This window comes from Sus scrofa, chromosome 1 (assembly GCF_000003025.6).
Source record: "Sus scrofa isolate TJ Tabasco breed Duroc chromosome 1, Sscrofa11.1, whole genome shotgun sequence".
Lineage (NCBI taxonomy): Eukaryota > Metazoa > Chordata > Mammalia > Artiodactyla > Suidae > Sus > Sus scrofa.
Window position 1 is genome coordinate 16,005,927 of NC_010443.5, and position 17,715 is coordinate 16,023,641.

At 51.8% G+C, this 17,715-nt stretch overlaps 2 protein-coding genes across 2 annotated transcripts in view; both read left to right on the top strand.

The window, feature by feature from the left end:
- On the top strand, positions 1,145 to 11,499 carry LOC102166801 (NKG2D ligand 1-like). Its single transcript, XM_005659148.3, has 4 exons — positions 1,145 to 1,920; positions 4,922 to 5,185; positions 5,907 to 6,182; positions 6,842 to 11,499. The coding sequence occupies exons 1-4, from the start codon at positions 1,758 to 1,760 to the stop codon at positions 6,964 to 6,966; spliced, it is 828 nt and encodes a 275-aa protein (XP_005659205.2). The 5' UTR covers positions 1,145 to 1,757; the 3' UTR covers positions 6,967 to 11,499.
- Positions 16,373 to 17,715, top strand: part of LOC100521647 (NKG2D ligand 4-like) — a 29,047-nt gene continuing 27,704 nt past the window's right edge. The window contains exon 1 of the mRNA XM_021086846.1: positions 16,373 to 16,803. Within this exon, the coding sequence (XP_020942505.1) occupies positions 16,465 to 16,803 (339 nt within the window). The 5' untranslated portion in view covers positions 16,373 to 16,464. The remainder of the gene's footprint in view (positions 16,804 to 17,715) is intronic.

The following is a 17,715-nucleotide window of genomic DNA, read 5'->3' on the forward strand; positions in this document are numbered from 1 at the left end:
GCATCCTCATGTATACAAGTCATGTTGGTAACCTTTGAGCCACAGTGGGAACTCCTGAAAATAATTTTTTCAGACCCTCATGGATAGAGAGAACAGAGTGCTGGTGGTTGTCTGAGGTGGGGGTTAGGCAGGGGGGAGGAAGGGGTGAAGACAGTACAAGGTACAAACTTCCAGCCATAAAATAAATAAGTCCTGGGGACATGATGGAGAGCATGGCGACTGCAGTGAAGAACACGGTGCAGCCACCCTTGCGCAGCCCATAGGTCTGACCTGGGTGGGTCCACCTTCATGCAGATTTTGGTAACCACTGTCCCACGCCATTGGCCATGGCATGCATCTGAAGGAGTCGAATCCTTCTGTGGGTCCTCGGATGCGGGGGGCTGACCATGGGCCCCGAGCATCCCAGGTGGGTCTTGGAGCCAATCCCCGGGGGGAAACCAAGAGACCGCTCTATTCTATCTTCCAACACAGCGAAGAGAGTACATCGCAAGAGGCAAAACCTGAACTACATGTGTGGTGCTTGGCAATGAGACGGTTCTGGTTTTCCTTTCATGATATATACAAGTACCACATCACTGTCCTCTACACCGGACACTAAGGGCGTGGATGTCACCTGCATCTCAATAAAACATCATTGCAGAATTTTGTTCTATAACCCAGGAGAGATGTAACGGCCTTCACTCTGCCTCAGGTTACAGAGTGAATAAAACCACGCAGTCTGCCAGATTTCTTGTGGAAACAGACAATTTAAGGATCACCTGAAGTTTTACTACCACGTGGTCCATCTGTCAGTCTCAGATAGTATCCTGACACTGTGCATGCAAACAAATGTTTGGGAATTTAAGCAATGAGGACCTTTCTGATTTTGCCCCAGGCCCTCCCTCCTGGCAGGGACCTCCCTGTGCCCCCTCCAAGGTCACTCACCTCCTTCCGTGGGCAGCGCACATCCTCGTGGCACAAGCATCTCCACTTGGAAACGTTGCTCGAATCCCCCCACTCACAAAGCATCAGTATCCAGAATATAGAAAGCGCTCCTGCAAATAAATTGGAACAAGTGTGATTCTCAGAGACACAGGACAAATGATAGCAGGACTCAACACTCAGCCAATCAGCCTATGAAGAGACTGAACCTGGCACATCTCACAAATAGTCCAGAAAACTAATCAGAAGGACACTGAATTACCCTCACAGGCCCAAGAAAGCAGAAATTTTTTTAAATATACTGAGAAGTACCACTGGAGTGAGGGGTCAAAAGGGAGAGGGTAGGAAATCCTCCTCAGAAGCGACGTCATTTGGGGAAGCAGCCTCAAGTCGCCTCCAGGTGGCGCTCTGACAGCTTCGGCTCCTGCCTCCCCGCTCCACACGAATGAAACTTCCAAGTAGAAATTGCTGCCTCAGTTTCCAGGGTTGTTTTTTTTTTTTTTTTTTTTTTCTAAAAAAACAGTTGTTGTGGTTCACAAAAGGTCTTGGCCTCCACTGGCACAGAAATTACTAGAAAAGATATCGCTGTTGACACCACAGATGCCGGCCGGCTTTAGTCCCTTTCATCAGGCGGCAGAGTTCCCCGGAACGAAAATCTTGAGTCTCTTAGGAGAAGCAGGAATGACTGAATTGAGGACTGGAGTCGGGAAAGCTGAGGGGCGGGGAGAAGCGGGTCCAGAAAAGAAAAGCAGCGGAGCAGGAGCAGAGCCCTTGAAAATCGCGGGGAAATCCACGTGGGCTGGCAGGGGCGGGGCCTGGTGACGCGAGGTGACGCGATGCGACTCGCCCCGCGGCAACCTTGCGAAAGAGAATCCCGGGCAGGCTCTCTGCAAAGCGGGGTCGCCTGCAGGATCCTGGTGACGATGGCGCGGACCGCTGGCTTCAAGGCGGGTCCGGTCCTCCTGGAGCTGCTTCTTTGGTTGTGCCAGACGCTAGTCGGTGAGTTCGGGGCTGAACCCGGCGGGGACGCCGGGCGGCGCCCACTGACCCGGCGGGGGAAGGAGTGGCGGCTGGGTTTTGAGAAACTTCAGGCTGGCTTGGGCCCCGCCCCCTCCTCTTTCTCCTCCGCAGGTTCCTTTCCTCCTCCACTTCCCTCCAGGTCAGAAAAGAGGGTAATGCCAGGAGGACGGAGGTGAGCAGGTGATAAATGGACGATGCAGGCAGGAAACGCCAGACAGCAGCCCTCGCAGCCACGAGCCCGCCCCTGGGGAGGTGCGAGCCCCTGGAGCAGGGCGGGGAAGGACAGGCGGCCATCCCCACCGGCCGCGATAGGAACAGGTGGCCATTCTGCCAGGTGGAACCTGAAAGGGTGGGCAGCGGGGGGGGGGGGGGAGGAAGCTGGGGGGGAGGTTGGGGGTGCAGAGTAGTGATGGGGTGCAGGGTGGCTGGTGGGGTGGGTGTCCTGGGGATGGAAGCAGTGGGGGAGGGAGTGAAGGCTACGTTTGTGTGGTGGGGGAGCGAAGGAGAGGAGGGTATAAGTATTTGGGGGGAAGGAGGTTGGAGGGGGCATCTAGGGGGTTGGGAGGGAGGGGGATGGGGGGGTCCGGGTGGCATCTGTCCCCAGAACGCCCCATAGGGTCCTGCTTGTGGTTACAATACTCTTTATTACCCATCTCCCTGGGGCCCCAGGAAGCCCAGGACCTCCCACACTTTCCCACCTATGAAGGGGCCCTATTTCCTCTCCCCACCAACTGGCCCCTTATCCCTGGCCTGAGGACACAGTCCAGCAACAGCCTGGGAATCTGACCCACGACTGCTTCAAGCAAAAGGGACTGGAAGCACTTTCCCAAAGTGTGAGGCAGGGAATGAGGGTGAGGTGGGGCCCCACACCTTCATATTGGTACCCCCTGGGGAGCCCCCAGCCTTTAACAGGTATTCATTAGGACAGGGGTTTGCAGGCTTTTTCTCGCAAAGACAGAAGGGAAATCTGTTGCCTTTACAGCCCCCACTGTGGTGGCGAAACAGCAGCCATGGACAAGATGCAAAGCAGTGGGGAAGTAGGTTTGGCCACTGCCCTAGTCTCTGATCTCAGTCCTGGGGGACCCGCCTCCCAGGGAATGGTCCTAGGGGAGCCCCAGCTGCTGGGTGCTGAAGAGCCAGAAACATGCCCTGTGCGGCCTTGTAGCTTCTGGGTGCTGTGAATGGGTCAGGAGCGTGGGGGCGGCAGCTTCAGGCTAAGGCTCCCTCCTTTGCTGTGGGGTGGCTTCCTTGGTCCAAGGAGCACAAAGGGACACTGCCTGAACCATAAGTGTGAGCAGAGGATAGTGGTGGTACAACAGTTCTGGTGTCAGATCTGTGCCACCTGCTGGTGCATCTCATTGGTTGCCTGTGGCTCGGCTTATATCAAACCAGAAAGTCAGTCTATCTTATGACAGCTGACCTGTCTGACCTGCTGATGAGGGGCTGGATGAGCTCATGGTGGGCAGCTCTGACATTCCTTGGCCAAAGGCTCCATCTCTACCAGGGCCCAGAACCAGACCAGGAGCTACACCTAAAAAGTGTGGATTTCCCCACCGCAAGTGGTGTGGCCTTGCTTCAGAACAGGAGGGGTCTGTGCTGCGAGCATCCAAATAGAAATGCCATATACTGTATGTAGCACCTTCGCAACCACACATGCCGCTGAGGTCCTAGCTTCTGCTGGGGATCTGCCTATAACAGGTTCAGCCTTATGCATTTAGTCAAGTATTGTCAGGGGCCAGGTGCCTTCCAAAGATGGGAAGGCCAGAAGGACTTTTGGACTTGCTATGGTGATAAAAGGGCCTTCCTTGCTGGAACCCAAGGAACTCTCTCCCTCCCTCTTTCTCTCTGGCTCTCTCTCTCTGTCACTGCAACCCACCATCCCTCTCTCTCTTGTCAAGGCTTCTGGGTTCTGAGAACCAGCTCAGTCTGGAACCTGGGCAGAGGATTCAGACATTGTGTTGGGATGGCTGCTTTCAGCCTCCTGATCCTCCAGCCTTGTGGTCTGTCTCTGTATTTCTCTCCATCAGGCGGGCTGGCTGCCCCTCTGTGGCCTCTGGGAGCACCCTCTCTGTACTCGAGCCCTGGCTGGCCTTCCCACCTCTCTGGTCACTGTGTCCAGTGCACCTGCTGTGCTCCTGCATCGAGCCCCTCCCCCTGGCATTGACTCCTGCCACGTTTTCCCATCCCTGTCGCTGCTGGAAGCCCCTGGGGAATGCCCTCTCATGTCCCTGTTCCTGCCCTGCAGCAAAGTCAGGCCTGACCTGCTGTGTGGACACGCTTCCCATCCGAGCTTTCCTCGTAGCTCCATGGAGTCCTCAGGCTTTCCCAGGGAGTGGGGCTGACCGCGCGCGCTCCTGCCCTTCCATGGCACGTCTGCCCTGGCACATTCGCGTCTCTGAGCCTTTCCATCCCCTCCTCTACCAGCTGCCTTGGACTCTCTGGACTTCCTGTTTCAGGCAGTGTGGGCCAGGCCCCCCTCCACTTCTAAGACCCAGCCTAGTAGCCGCGCAGCGGCCTCTCCATGGGCCTGGCTGAATCCCGGGACCTGTGACTGCAAACTGTCCCTTGTCCAGCTCCTGGCTCTCTGCTGGGACACCCCCCCCCCTTCCTCAGGAGCAGCCCCTACAGGCTCTCCACCCCCCCGCCCAGGACCCGGGTTGGATTCTGCTCCAGGCCTTTCCTCCCATAGCCGACATGGCACGTTCCTAGAAAGGTTAGGTGCTGGCTCTCGCTGGGTGCTGGCCCTGTGAACAGAGCATCATAGGGCGTATCCCGGGATGTGTGGTTTCTTGCCAGGTGGAGGCCTCCTTCTCTTCCTCAAGCAGGGGATGGACGCCCCCCTGTACCTGGTGACAGGGAAGGCCCACAGGGGCGATGCTTCTCTGGCCAGCCCCGCCCTTGCTCTCACAGACTGGGAGGGCAGTGGTGTGTGTCCCTTCTTTCCCAACCCCAATCCTGACCTGTGCATTTTCCTTCGCAGACTCTTACTCTCTCAGCTATAACTTCACCATCAATCCTAAGGCCGGACTAGGGCACCCATGGTGTGAGGTCCAAGGACAGATCCATGGAAACATGTTTCTTTATTATCAGTGCGGTAGCAGGAAAGCCAAGCTCTTTGGTCCTCTGAGGATGAAGGTGAACAGCACCAAGACCTGGGAGAGACAAATGGAAACTCTGAACTACCTGATGGAGGAGCTGAAAAAGAAATTGCTTGACGTTAAAGCAGGAATTTTCACAAAGAATGGTATGTGTCACTCCCTGAGGCAGGAGTTCCCCTCGTGGCTCAGCGGGTAAGAACCCAACATAGTCTCCATGAGGACACAGGTTTGATCCCTGGCCTCGCTCCATGGGTTAAGGATCCAGCATTGCCACAGGCTGTGGCATAGGTTGCAGATGCAGCTCAGATGTAGCTGTGGCCTCAGCTGCAGCTCCAATTCGACCCCTAGCCTGGGAACTTTCATATGCAGCAGGTGCAGCCATAAAAGAAAAAAAAAAGAACTTAAAAAAATAATAATAAATAAGAGTTCCAGTTGAGGCTCAGCAGTAACAAAGCCGACTAGTACCCATGAGGACGCAGATTTGATTCCATGGCCTCGATCAATGGCTTAAGGGTCCAGCCTTGCCATGAGCTGTGGTGCAGGCCAGAGGTGTAGCTTGAGTCTCGTGTTGCTGTGGCTGTGGTGTAGGCCGGCAGCTGCAGCTCTGATTCGACCCCTAGCCTGAGAACTTCCACTGGATGCAGGTGCGGCCCTAAAAAAATCTACATCAATAAATAAATAATACCCGAGGCAGAAAGAGAGCAGATTTTGTAGGAGCAGGAACTTTTCAGGTTATGATAATATTGGCAGTTGGCCCCACCCACGAGCCCAGCATCCAGCGCAGAGCAGGGGGACCAGAGGATGGACGGCAGGTGGGGTTAAGGACTTGTCAGACTAACAGCTGAGCTCCTTCCCACGTGGGGGCAGCCCCTCCCACCCTGCAGGGCAGGATGATGTGTCCCTGGAAAGAGGATGGGCGCTCCGGTGGATTCTGGTGGCTTAGCATCAGTGGACAGATCTGCCTCCTCTTTGATGCGAAGAGTGGAAACTGGACCGTGCTTCGTTCTGAAGGCGGAGTGTTGAAAGAGACACTGGACAGTGACAGAGAGATGACTGGCTTGCTCACCAGGATTCCGAATGGAGACTGTAAGAGCTGGCTCGGGCAAGTCTTGGAGATCTGGAAGAGAACGCTGGAGATGACAGGTACCTGAGAAGAGGGAATGAAGGGGTTGGTCCCTGAAATGAGATCTGCCTGCCCCACCCTTGTGAGTGGGTGTGTGCGTGTGTGCGTGTGTGTGTGTGTGCGCATGTGTCTGAGAAAGTGACCCTTCCGTGGCCAGGCCTTCTTGGCTGAATAATCAGCACGAGGATGTCCGAACAGCCTTCCTTTCTCTTCTCACCTCCTTCGCCGCTTCCTCGCTGCACATGAACTTGGGTCTTGCTGTTCCCGTATGCGAGGGCATCATTCTGTTTCTAGAAATGGACTTCTTACGCTTTCCTTTTCTGAGACTCGTTTTCTCGTCCTCTCACCTGGCCTCGTGAGTTCAGTCCATCGCTGACACCGGACATGTCAGCAGAGGACTTGTGTGACCCCGTCCTCGTGTGTCCCCTTCCCTCCGTCCCAACAGAAGTGAGGGGTGACACGGAAACCCTTGCTTTCCTCAGGAGCCTTATGAGCTCCTCGAGGCCAGGGCCCAGGCCCTGTCTCTGTTCCAAGCCCAGGACGTGTCCTGGCAGCCGGCACACCGTCGATGGGTCAGAAGTGTCTGCGCTGCAGGACAGCCTGGACAGGAGGGCTGAGGTGCCATCTCCCCGGACCTAGGGTCTGGATGAAGGCTTTCACTCTTGTGTTCCCATTTCAGCACCACCAAGCACGGGCCCAGGCACCCCCCGCTCCCCAGCCACAGCCCTTACCCCCAGCTCCTGGATCCTTGGCAGCGTCCTGGCTTCTTCAGTCTCCCTTCGAATTCTTGGGCAAGTCCTTTAGAGGAGCAGGTACCGAGGGCCGTGTTGAGAGGGAAGCTCGGGTCAGGGCGCCTCGTGTGACGGCGGGAAAGTGAAGGCCCCGCTGCCCCCTGAGCCATCACCCGACCTTCTCATCCCAGAAGTGAGACCAAGCATCTAAGATGGGGGTGGAGGCTCCTCCTGAGAACCGGAATCATGAGAACATAGAGGGATGAAGGTAGCTCTGGACAAGTACTGGGGGGGACTGGTTTCCATGGTTACGGAGGCTGAGATGTCACAAGCTGCTGGCCGCAAGCTGGCAGCCCGGGAAAGCCAGAGATGTGTTTCCAGTCCAGACCCGAAGGCCTGGGCTCGAGGGGAGGCGATGGTGTCTGTCCCGGACCAAACCTGAAGAGCTGAGAGTCAGCGTGCGGGGGTCGAGGCCTGGGCAGAGAGCGGGTATGTGGATGCGCTGCCCTCCACCCGCTCGCCCCTCCCCGCCCCTGCAGAGAAGCACAGCAGCCTGGCCCCATCCACACAACGCGCCTTCTGTAACCACGGAGGCCAGCGAGCGGGGCTTGTGTCTGTGCAGAAACTCTGTGAGGATCAAATTAGAAAGAGAGAGCTCAGTATACTCGGAAGCAATATACTAGCATTAGTTCAGATTGGATGGTGGATGTGTTGTAGTTAATTGTGGTTGTTAATGATTTATGATAACCTATTTATCACAAGATTCACTGACACCTCTCAGGGCCATTTTCACCCCAGGTGAAAGGTTTTTCTCAGAACCAGTCTGACCTCGGCTTTCCCAGGCCAAACAAGTCCTTTTGCTGCTTCAATAGCACTAAGGACGCTGCAGGTGTGTGGGGTTGGATCCACTGTGGGCAGAGGAACCAGCGCCCCGCAATGGCACACTCCACACACCTGCCCCAGGGTCAGGAAGCAGCCGCCTTCCTTCCCCACCTCCCAGGCCACTCAGAGATCCCGCCCCCATCACTCTGCAGTTCCTCGCATGCAAGGAAGTAAGATTGGCCCCGTTATTTCCCCTAGGTTTCTTTTCTGAGATGTTTCACCTCTGGTGTCTGCCACTCTGCTGTGGACCTGAACTAAACAGGGCCCTCCATCTCAGCTCTGGAGGGCAGCAAAGCACTGCCAGAGATGCTGGCTGTCCTCCCATTATCTGATGGCCACTCTTTCTTGATAATACAACTCAGGTGTAGGGGCAGGACACTGGACTTGGCATCATTGCAATGCCCCCACCCCAGCCATTTTCCCTGCAGATCAGTATAGCTGTTGAACAAGGGTCTCATCAAAGGCCTGACAAAGGAATCACTGGGAGGAAGCTTCTTAAAGGACCTCTGGTGTAAGCCCTTTCCCCCTTCCTTACTCTCCTTCCAGATCCTGAAATAAAGACCTGACGGCAGAGTTCCCCCTGTGGCACAGTGGGTTAAGGGTCCAGCTGTGGTATAGGTTGCAGAGGCAGCTCAGATTCAATCCCTGGGCTGGGAATGTTCATACACCAAGGGTGCAGCCGAAAAAGAAAAAAGAAAAAGAGAAAATGTCTTGAGCTCACAAAACCACCAAATTCTTCCAGGAGTTCCCATCATGGCACAGTGGAAGCGAATCTGACTAGGAACCATGAGGTTGCAGGTTTGCTCCCTGGCCTTGCTCAGTGGGTTAAGGATCCAGTGTTACGTGAGCTGTGGTGTAGGTTGCAGATGCAGCTCGGTCCAGAGTTGCTGTGGCTCTGGCGTAGGCCTCAGCTGCAGCTCCGATTTGACCCCTCGCCTGGGAACCTCCATGTGCCGCAGGTGTGGCATGGGGAGCAGGTGTAGGGCGAGTGGCCTTGGCACAGACACAGGCTTGGACGTCAGAGCTCAGCCTTAGTCCTGTGGTCAAGGAGGCCCCCTGCAGGTGGCAGCCTAAGGGGTACATTCTCAAGGTCAACCAGCAAAAGCCAGACAAAGCCCTCAACTTTAGAATGCTTTTTTAAATGTTTTTATTTAAGTATAACTGACATACAACGTTGTGTTCATAATTTCTGTTGTACAGCAAAGTGATTCCAATATATGTACGTATATACATATGTTCTTTGACATATTCTTTTCCATATGGCTTTTCATAGGGTATTGATTCTAGTTCCCTGTGCTATACAGTAGGACTTGTTATTTCTGAATTCTATGTCTAATAACTTGCATCTGCTAATCCCAAGAGAATGATTTTTTTTTAAATATGTGTATTCTGTGGAAGGAAAAATAATTTTCTCCCTACCCTTCCGAGTTCTTGATTGTGATAAAAGGCAAATGAACAAAAGAAAAGGAAACAAATTTACTGATATGTATATCTCATATATACCTGAGAGAACCCAGAGGAAAGTGTGTAAACTCCCAAGTTAGCTTAGAATTCAAACTGAAATACCACCTTCATCGGGAAAGCACAGGGAATACGGCCAGCATTTTATAACATCTATAAATGAAGTAAAACGTTTTAAAATTATCAATCACTACCTTGTACAGCTGAAACTTAGTATGTGCATCGACTATACCAACATTTTTTACATGTTTAAATAAATAAATAAAAATTAGTTTACATCACACACACAATACTGCCTGAGGAGAGAAAGGGGACAGAGAGGGCTGCAGGCTGAGGGGAGATCAGTGATTTGGGGACAACGAATGGCCCCTGCAAGAGCAGCTGGGAGGTGAGGCAGCACGTGACAAAGCTGCTCTGGGTGTGGTGTCAGCTTCTAGTCTCCTCTCGGGTGAGGTGTCCGCCTTCCTCTGGTCCCACTTCACAGATGAGGAAGTCAAGGTGCAAAGACTGGCTGCTCGAAGCCCGGGGACCCTGTGCTCTGTTCTCTCTGGACGCGTCTGGGGACACTGACTCCCTGGCTGCCGCGGGATCCTTCACCAAAAGAGCCCTTGGGCCTGTGCGGTGGTTTGCGTCTCTCTTTGGAACTACAGCCTCCCAGGTCTCAACAACGGTGACCAGAGCCCCATGAGCAGGCAGCCTGGTTGCTACTGGACTGTAGCTGGGCCTGTTCTGGTGGGGGCTCATATGCCTGGCAGCTTTTCTAACTTTGGATGTGCATGGAATACATTCCCATGGATTTGTGAAGAAAGCCAGGAAGGTGGCTTCTTGGAGCACCTGAACTGGAGAGTCTCTCCTATTTTCTTTCTAAAGTCATGTGGTATCCGATAGACATCTCTCTTTTTTTTTTTTTTTTTTGGTCTTTGGTCTTTTCAGGCAGGGCTGCATCTGCAGCATATGGAGGTTCCCAGGTTAGGGATCGAATCGGAGATACAGCTGCCAGCCTAGGCCACAGCCACAGTAACGCCAGATCCGAGCCGCATCTGCAACCTACACCACAGCTCATGGCAACACCAGATCCTTAACCTGCTGATCAAGGCCAGGGATCGAACCCAAAACCTCATGGTTCCTAGTTGGATTTGTTTCCGCTGCGCCACAACAGGAACTCCCCAGTAGATATCTGAGCAGAAACCCAACCACACATGATACCATACTTTTTGACTATTGTCTGAGCTGACACAGCCTTGGTGAAGCTGAGGAGTTGGTAGCTATTTGTTACACAGCAATAGAAACAAATGCATATACTTTTAGGCCAAGGAGAAAAGTAGAAATGGAATAATTTCATGCTTAAAATAATTTCCCGTGTACTAGCTTAGGCGCCGTACTTTTCAAATTATATTTTTTTTCACTCCCTTCATATTTACAATGGAATACTACTCAGCCATAAAAAGGAACAAAATAATGGCATTTGCAGCAACATGGCTGCATCTAGAGATTCTCTACCATGTGATATCACTTATATGTGGAGTCTAGAACATGGCACAAAGGAATCTATATACAAAACAGAAACAGGATCACAGACATAGAGAAGAGATTTGTGGTTGCCAAAGAGGAGAGAGAGAGAGTGGGATAGACTGGGAGTTTGAGGTTAGTAGATTCAAACTATTATATTTAGAATGAATAAGCAACGGGATCCTACTGTACAGCACAGAGAACTATATACAGTCTCTTGGGAAGGACCATGATGGAATATAATATCAGAAAAGGAATGTATGTGTATATATATGCATGTGTGTGTATGTGTGTGAGAGAGACTGGGGCACTTAGTGGTACAGCAGAAATTGGCACAACATTGTAAATCAGCCATATTTTAATTTAAAAAAATTCAAGGTAAAAAACCCCTGAAATAACAAAAGTTGTGAAGAAAAAAGTGTAAAGGTAATTTCATCTTAACATCCAGAAGTTAGCATTATTAACCATCTATTGAAGCTTGAATCTGTCAAACAGAGTGCTGGGTAGATTAATAATACCTGACTTGAGTGATATTATGTATGTGTATATGTGGGTATAAATATATTTTATGTATATGTGTAAATGCACACATGTATTATAGTGATAAATACATTCCATTCTGTTCTACATGTTTGCATACACACTGTTATATAAAACCAATTTTATAATCTGTTCTTATAAAAATTTGGGAAAACTAAAAACATTTTTTGTTCCCCCCAAATAAATAAATAAAGATAAGAAATGCTTGATTTCATTTCCCCAGAAGCCTTGTACTCATCAAATGCTATGAGAATTAGAAATACAGCCATTTCTCTAGGTGATTTCTCTCTTACCAGAGAGCAAAGGATACAGCCTGAATTTTGACCCTGGGCTAAGCCCTAAAGTGCCAGGAAGACTGGATGGAGGGCGTGCTCTCCAGCTATTTCCATTTCAAAAGGTCTGAGGCCCAGTTCTACGGACCGTCTCTAAATCAGAAAAGCCCGGCTGGGGGTCACGGGAGAACCTGGCCCCTGGAGAGATTGTGTCTTCACAGCAACAGAGTCAAGGTGGAGAAAGGAGAGAAATCCATTTTCCGTGTTTCTCATCTCGCACACAGCTTCAGGGTTTGCTTGCCTGACAACTTTGCGCTGTCTTGCATCAAGTGGCCCCAGTGGCAGGAGCTGGAACATGGAGCCACATAGTCATTCTCCATTTTGAGTAAAGGCGATTTGTCCCTGATCCAGGGCACCTTGGGAGCACATTCGAGATAAACCTAACAAGCATGAGTATTTAAAGTCCATGAGAAAGTGACTGTGAACCCAGACAAATATATTTCATTAAACCAAAGTTAATGCTTTCCTAACTCAGAGTTCCCGCCATGGCTCAGCGGAAACAAATCTAACCAGCATCCATGAGGACACAGGTTCAAACCCTGTCCTCGCTCAGTGGGTTAAGGATCCGGTGTTGCCATGAGCTGTGGTGTAGGATGCAGACGTGGCTCAGATCCCTGTTGCTGTCACTGTGCGGTAGGCTGGTGGCTACAGGTCCGATTTGATCCCTAGCCTGGGAACCTCCATATGCTGCAGGTACAGCCCACAAAGACAAAAGAAGAAAACAATATTTTTATTTAAAGAGTATTCCCAACTCATCCCTCTTAACTGGATTCCTATATTCATTCTTCTAACGGGATCCTGTAGCCATTCCAATTCCATCTGACACGAGGGTCCCGAGGAGAAGAAAATTGAGGGTGTGATGGGGTTCAGAACATGCTACCCCGTAATACCACACCTCAATGTCTTGAATATTTTGATATGAAGGATTTTGAGAAAACAGCAGAAGCAGGAAAGTTGCTCTCAACATTCTCCACCTCCTCCCCTGAAAGAGATCCAAAAAACCCTCCTGGGAGAGGTGCCCCCCCCCCAGATCCACCCTTGTCTCAGGGGGACTCTGAGAAGAAGCAGTTCCCCCCAGTTCACCACACTGACCCATAGTCTGTGACCATCATATTTCTACGACTGTTCACGCTTCATCAAGCATAGCACAGAAATACTCGCGTGTAACTGAGTTTTCATTTCCTGATGCAGTCTTCATGCCACATCAAACGTACATTGAATACTTTTGCACACTTTTCCCCCACTAATCTGTCTTTATCAGTTTAATTTCCAGACCCAGCGGGAACCCCAGCAGGGCTGAGGAAACATTTCCTCCCCTCACCTCCAGAAGCACCCCCAAGCATTCATGGCCAATTGATTTGGGGGGGGTGCCCGGACAAGTCATGGGCAAAGAACCGTGTTTTCAACAGATGGTGCTGGGACAACTGGAGAATCACTAGCAAAAGAATGAGGTTGGCCCCTGCCTGACACCGTGGACATGAACTCAGAATGGATCTAAGACACGAGGCTATGCATGTCTTACAAGGAAACACTGAAGTATATCTTTGTCTTTGGGTTTGGTAAAATCTTCTTAAATACACCACTCACCACAAATGACAAGGCAAAAAATAGACTAATTTCACTTCCACAAAATTAAAAAAAAAAAATTAACGCTTCAAAGTGTTCCTTGAACACCATCAAGAAAGTGAAAAGAGGGAGAGATGGAGTGGGGATTTGGGATTGGCACACGCACACGAAGGTATATGGAATGACGGTGCACCGGGGACCTGCTGTATGTGGGAAATTACAGTAACTCTGGCTCGGGTCGTCAGTGTCAGAAAGCGAGACACGGGGACAAGGAGAAATCTCGACAAGGCGCTTTACTTCTGCAGAAGGGCGCGGGCCCTCCCAAAAGTGTGCGCGCCAAACGAAGGACCCTCCCCTCTTTATCCCCAACGCAGGTGATGCACCTGCCCCCTTCCCAGGGGTCAGGTCGGGGCGCACCCTCTTCCCGGTTGGCTAATTTGAAACACATTGTTACTGGGAGAAGGGGGAAAGGGGAGGGGTGGGGGTCGCAGGAAGGCGAAACCGGAGCAAAATGGAGTCACCAAGATTTCCTTTGATAGAAAAGACGTTGTGTTACTTTCCACATGTAGCGCACAAAGCATTCTACTTAGTATTTGGTGATAATCTATGTGGGAAAAGAATCTGAAAGCGAATGAATGTCTGAATCACTTTTTGTACAGCAGAAATTATCACAACCTTGAAAATCAACAATACCTCAATAGGGAGTTCCCGTCCTGGCGCAGTGGTTAACGAATCCGACTAGGAACCATGAGGTTACAGGTTCAATCCCTGGCCTTGCTCAGCGGGTTAAGGATCCAGCGCTGCCGTGTAGGTTGCAGATGCGGCTCGGATCCCTTGTTGCTGTGGCTCTGGCGTAGGCCAGCTGCTACAGCTCCGATTAGACCCCTAGCCTGGGAATCTCCGTATGTCTCAGAAGTGACCATAGAAAAAAGGCGAAAAGACAAAAAACAAAAAACAAAACAAAAAAAAGTATACTTCAATAAAACTAAAATACAAAAGAAAATTCAAAAGGTGAAAAACAACCTACGGAATACGAGAAAATATTTGCAAATATTTGTGGTAAGTGACTAGTATCAAGAATATATAAAAACTCACGCAATTATATAAAGGCATTAAATTGAAGCAAAGAATTTGAATAGACACTTCTCTAAAGTATACAGATGGCCAATAAACACTTGAAAAGGGCTCAATATTAGTCTGGGAGGATGGGCTTGGAAATGCAAATCCAAACCGCAGAGAGCTAGTTCTTGTGCATAAAAAGGCAGATAGTTGAAAGCACTAGCGAGGAGAAACCCGTGCCCCCCTCTAAGGCTGGGGCTGAGTCTGTGCAGATGGGGAGTATTTTGTTTGAGCGCAAGGGGGGCACCTGAGGCTCAGAGATTGCGACCAATCCTTTATTTAACATGGGTTTACCTCGGGAATTTCACAAGCGAATCACATGCAGGTTAATGTCGCTTCATTAGCCTATAAAGAGATGACATATTCTACACAGAAATGGTAGATAAACTACAATAATGTTCTAGGCAAGTGGAGATGACAGAAATAAAGTCCAAAGTCAGGTGAAGTGTATCTTTTATTTGACGGTTCCTCGGGAGCGGGGAAATGCCGGCTTGACCAATACCGGGGTTGGGTAGGAGGGTATCGGTTGCTGACTTTCGCCCGCCAGCGTGAAATGAAAAACAAAACCCCTTTGTGGCCGAATGAGAAGGCGCAAGGATTGCAGACTGGCAGGTTGCACGGAGGAAATGTAGGAAGTTATTCGACGACGACGAGTGCCTCGCCCAGGTAGGGATAGCTGTCCCTTCTCTTCCTGAGGCTGCTGCACCTCTTTGATTCCCGTGCCCACCTGGAGGAGCCTGGCCCAGGCAGAAACAAGCATGTCAAGACCTCCAGGAAGCTAGATCTGCTTTCGCCCACACTGAAATTCTAACTCTCGCTATTTATAGTGTAAGGGTCCCTCTGTCACAGCGGCTTCTCCACATGTTCTCATGACCGGCTGCCAGAGGAGCCCCGTGGGACAGCTATTCCTACCTGGGCGAGGCAGTCATCGTCGAGTAACTTCATAAGCTGCTAAGGGCTTGTGAACCGCAACGGATGAGATGACGTTATCCTGACACATCTTACATCATTCTTGTTTCAAAACAGCTTTTCTTCTAAAACCAGCTTGTGGGTCTTTGTCATAAACAAGTGGACTAGGGAGTTCCCTTTGTGGCTCAGTGGAAACAAATCCGACCAGTATCCATGAGGATGCGGGTTCCATCCCTGGCCTTGCTCAGTGGGTCGTAGATCCAGCGTTGCTGTGAGCTGTGGCGCGCATCGCAGTTGCAGCTTGGAACCCCCCCCCCCGCCCCCGTGGCTGTGGCTCCCATTGGACCCCTAGCCTGGGAACTTCCATATGCCGCGAGTGTGGCCCTAAAAAGCACGCGCGCGCGCGCACATTCCCCCCCCCACACACACAGACAAAAAACTGGATTAAGACAACTTAAAGTCATAAGCAAGTGGGAATTGTCCAGTGCAGCAGCAGGTTAAGTATCTGGCATTTCAGCGGCTTGGGTTCAGGTCCCTGGAACTCCCTATGCCCCCAGCAGCTGAAAAAGAAGAGAAAAGAAAAGAGCCTTAATCTGACCTGTGAGATAAGATGCAGCCAATACACAACACAGCCTCAGTGTGGGTGGCAGTGTGAAGTGAGTAGTTGGGATGGATGTGGGCTGCGGAATACCTGTGCGGTCGGTGGTGAGTGCTCAAGTTCAAGATCGGAGCGCGATAGAAGAGCAGCGCCCTAGAGAGGGTGGGTGGTGTCCTGCTCCCGATGACCTGTTCTGGCCTTGATCACAGACAATCTAGAAAGTCATCACTGTGAGATCAAAGGAGCTGAAAGGGGGGAGGGACAGACAGAAGAAGAATTTAGATGACCGGTGCCAGGTACTTTTATTTTTATTTTATCTATTTATTTCGTCGGACTGACACGGAGTCCATCCGAGAACGACTGATTTGTGGTGGCTGCCAGCTCGGTAGGAAGCAAAGTCGGTTTCGGAAGCGTGGTGGGGGGTAGCAGGGTAGACAAGGCAGGCGCCGCCTGCGGGTTCGGAAAGTGGGAGTAGCGAACTGTGACGTGCGCCCGACTCCTCCCGCCGAAGGGAGGTCGGAAGGCGAGCTGTGCCCTGGGGACAAGTTCTAATTGTCCGGCGAGAGAGGAATCCTCCAGAAATAGCTCGTCTGTCCAGTCCCCGCCCAAAGTCCTGCCCAAGTGGGAAGGAGGAAGGAACCGGCGCGCTCGCACCATGAGCACTTCGAACTCAGAGACGCCGACACCGGATCCCTCCCTGAGCGTGGTCTCTGAGCGCAGAGACCTCGGCCAAGGGGCCGCTTTGCAGCCGCAGCCGGGGACGCCAGAAATCGAGAGACGATTAAGGGGTGGAAACGGAAACCCCGAGGAGGGAGTTCTCGGAACTTTTCTCGTGGATCCAAACACCTACGATCTCCTAACCCGTGAGGGCAGCACTGGGCGGACACACCCCGACGGGGATGCTCTTAGCCTCCGGGAGGCTCTAGGCGGGCCCCAGGCCTCCCGGGCGGAGGACCGCGCCCCACCGACCGCAGGCCTCAGAGCCCAGAGACGGGTGAGCAGGGAAGGAGAGGGCATCGGTGTGTGTTAGACCTCAGGGCAGATCGCCTCCGGGGGGGGTCCTGCTCTTATCCCGCCGTCCCAAAGTCGCCGGCTGCGAGACTGGGGTTTTTGGCCCACCTGGGCGGCGGATGGCGGGGGTGAGGGGCAGAAGGTGGGGGTGGGGAGAGTGCGAAGGTTGGGGGTACCTCTGGGGAGGAGGTGGTAGGGGCAGCAGGTTGAAATTTATGCAGCTTGGCTTTGGCCGAGCTTCTCCCAGGGGCTTGGAGTGTGCGTATCAGCTCTGGCGACAGCCCTGTGGGTGTAGCGTATCAACTCCAGCAGCTCTGTGGCCGCAGTGTCTCAGCTTTTACCTGGTGTGAGCATGGAGAGTTGGAGAACTCAGGTTTATGACACAGCCGGGCTCAGTGGAGATCGCTCTCCGGAGCCTGAGCCCCGAAGAGGGGTTTCACAAGGCTTTTATGGGCTACCCCTTGCCGGTCCGTGCTTGGCTGGTGGGACTGGAGTGAGGTCAGGCAAGGTAGTAGATGCAGAAACAAGTTTACAGAAGCAGGTGTGTGGAGGAGGGGTGGTGGGGGCAGTTGGCTGGACTTGGCTTAGTCCTCATGGCCGGGGTCTCTCCGTTCTACCTTTTCATGGGGCCATTTTCTCCTACGGGAGGAGTTTGCAAAGTTCAGGCGAACTGACGCTGGTAATAACCAGAACCTCGGCTTTTGTTCAGTCTTGGCTCCAACAGGCTGGTTGGACCTACTGTACACTCACCTTTGAGGGCAGGCCAGGTTCGCTGTGTCTGCAATGAGTCGGATTAACACTGGGCTGTGCTTGGTGAGAGTGAATCTTAATTATTAGAGAGAAAGTTGGAGAGGTTAGGAGTGGGAGACTGGAGGTGGGAGAAAATCTGGGCACA

What these genes read in the sequence shown, in the direction of transcription:
- LOC102166801 (XM_005659148.3), top strand. Translation starts at nt 1,758, where the DNA reads ATGCGACTCGCCCCGCGGCAACCTTGCGAAAGAGAATCCCGGGCAGGC. An exon ending in GTTGTGCCAGACGCTAGTCG is followed by an intron (nt 1,921 to 4,921) that starts GTGAGTTCGGGG and finishes TTTCCTTCGCAG; the next exon opens with ACTCTTACTCTCTCAGCTAT. An exon ending in GAGAACGCTGGAGATGACAG is followed by an intron (nt 6,183 to 6,841) that starts GTACCTGAGAAG and finishes TTCCCATTTCAG; the next exon opens with CACCACCAAGCACGGGCCCA.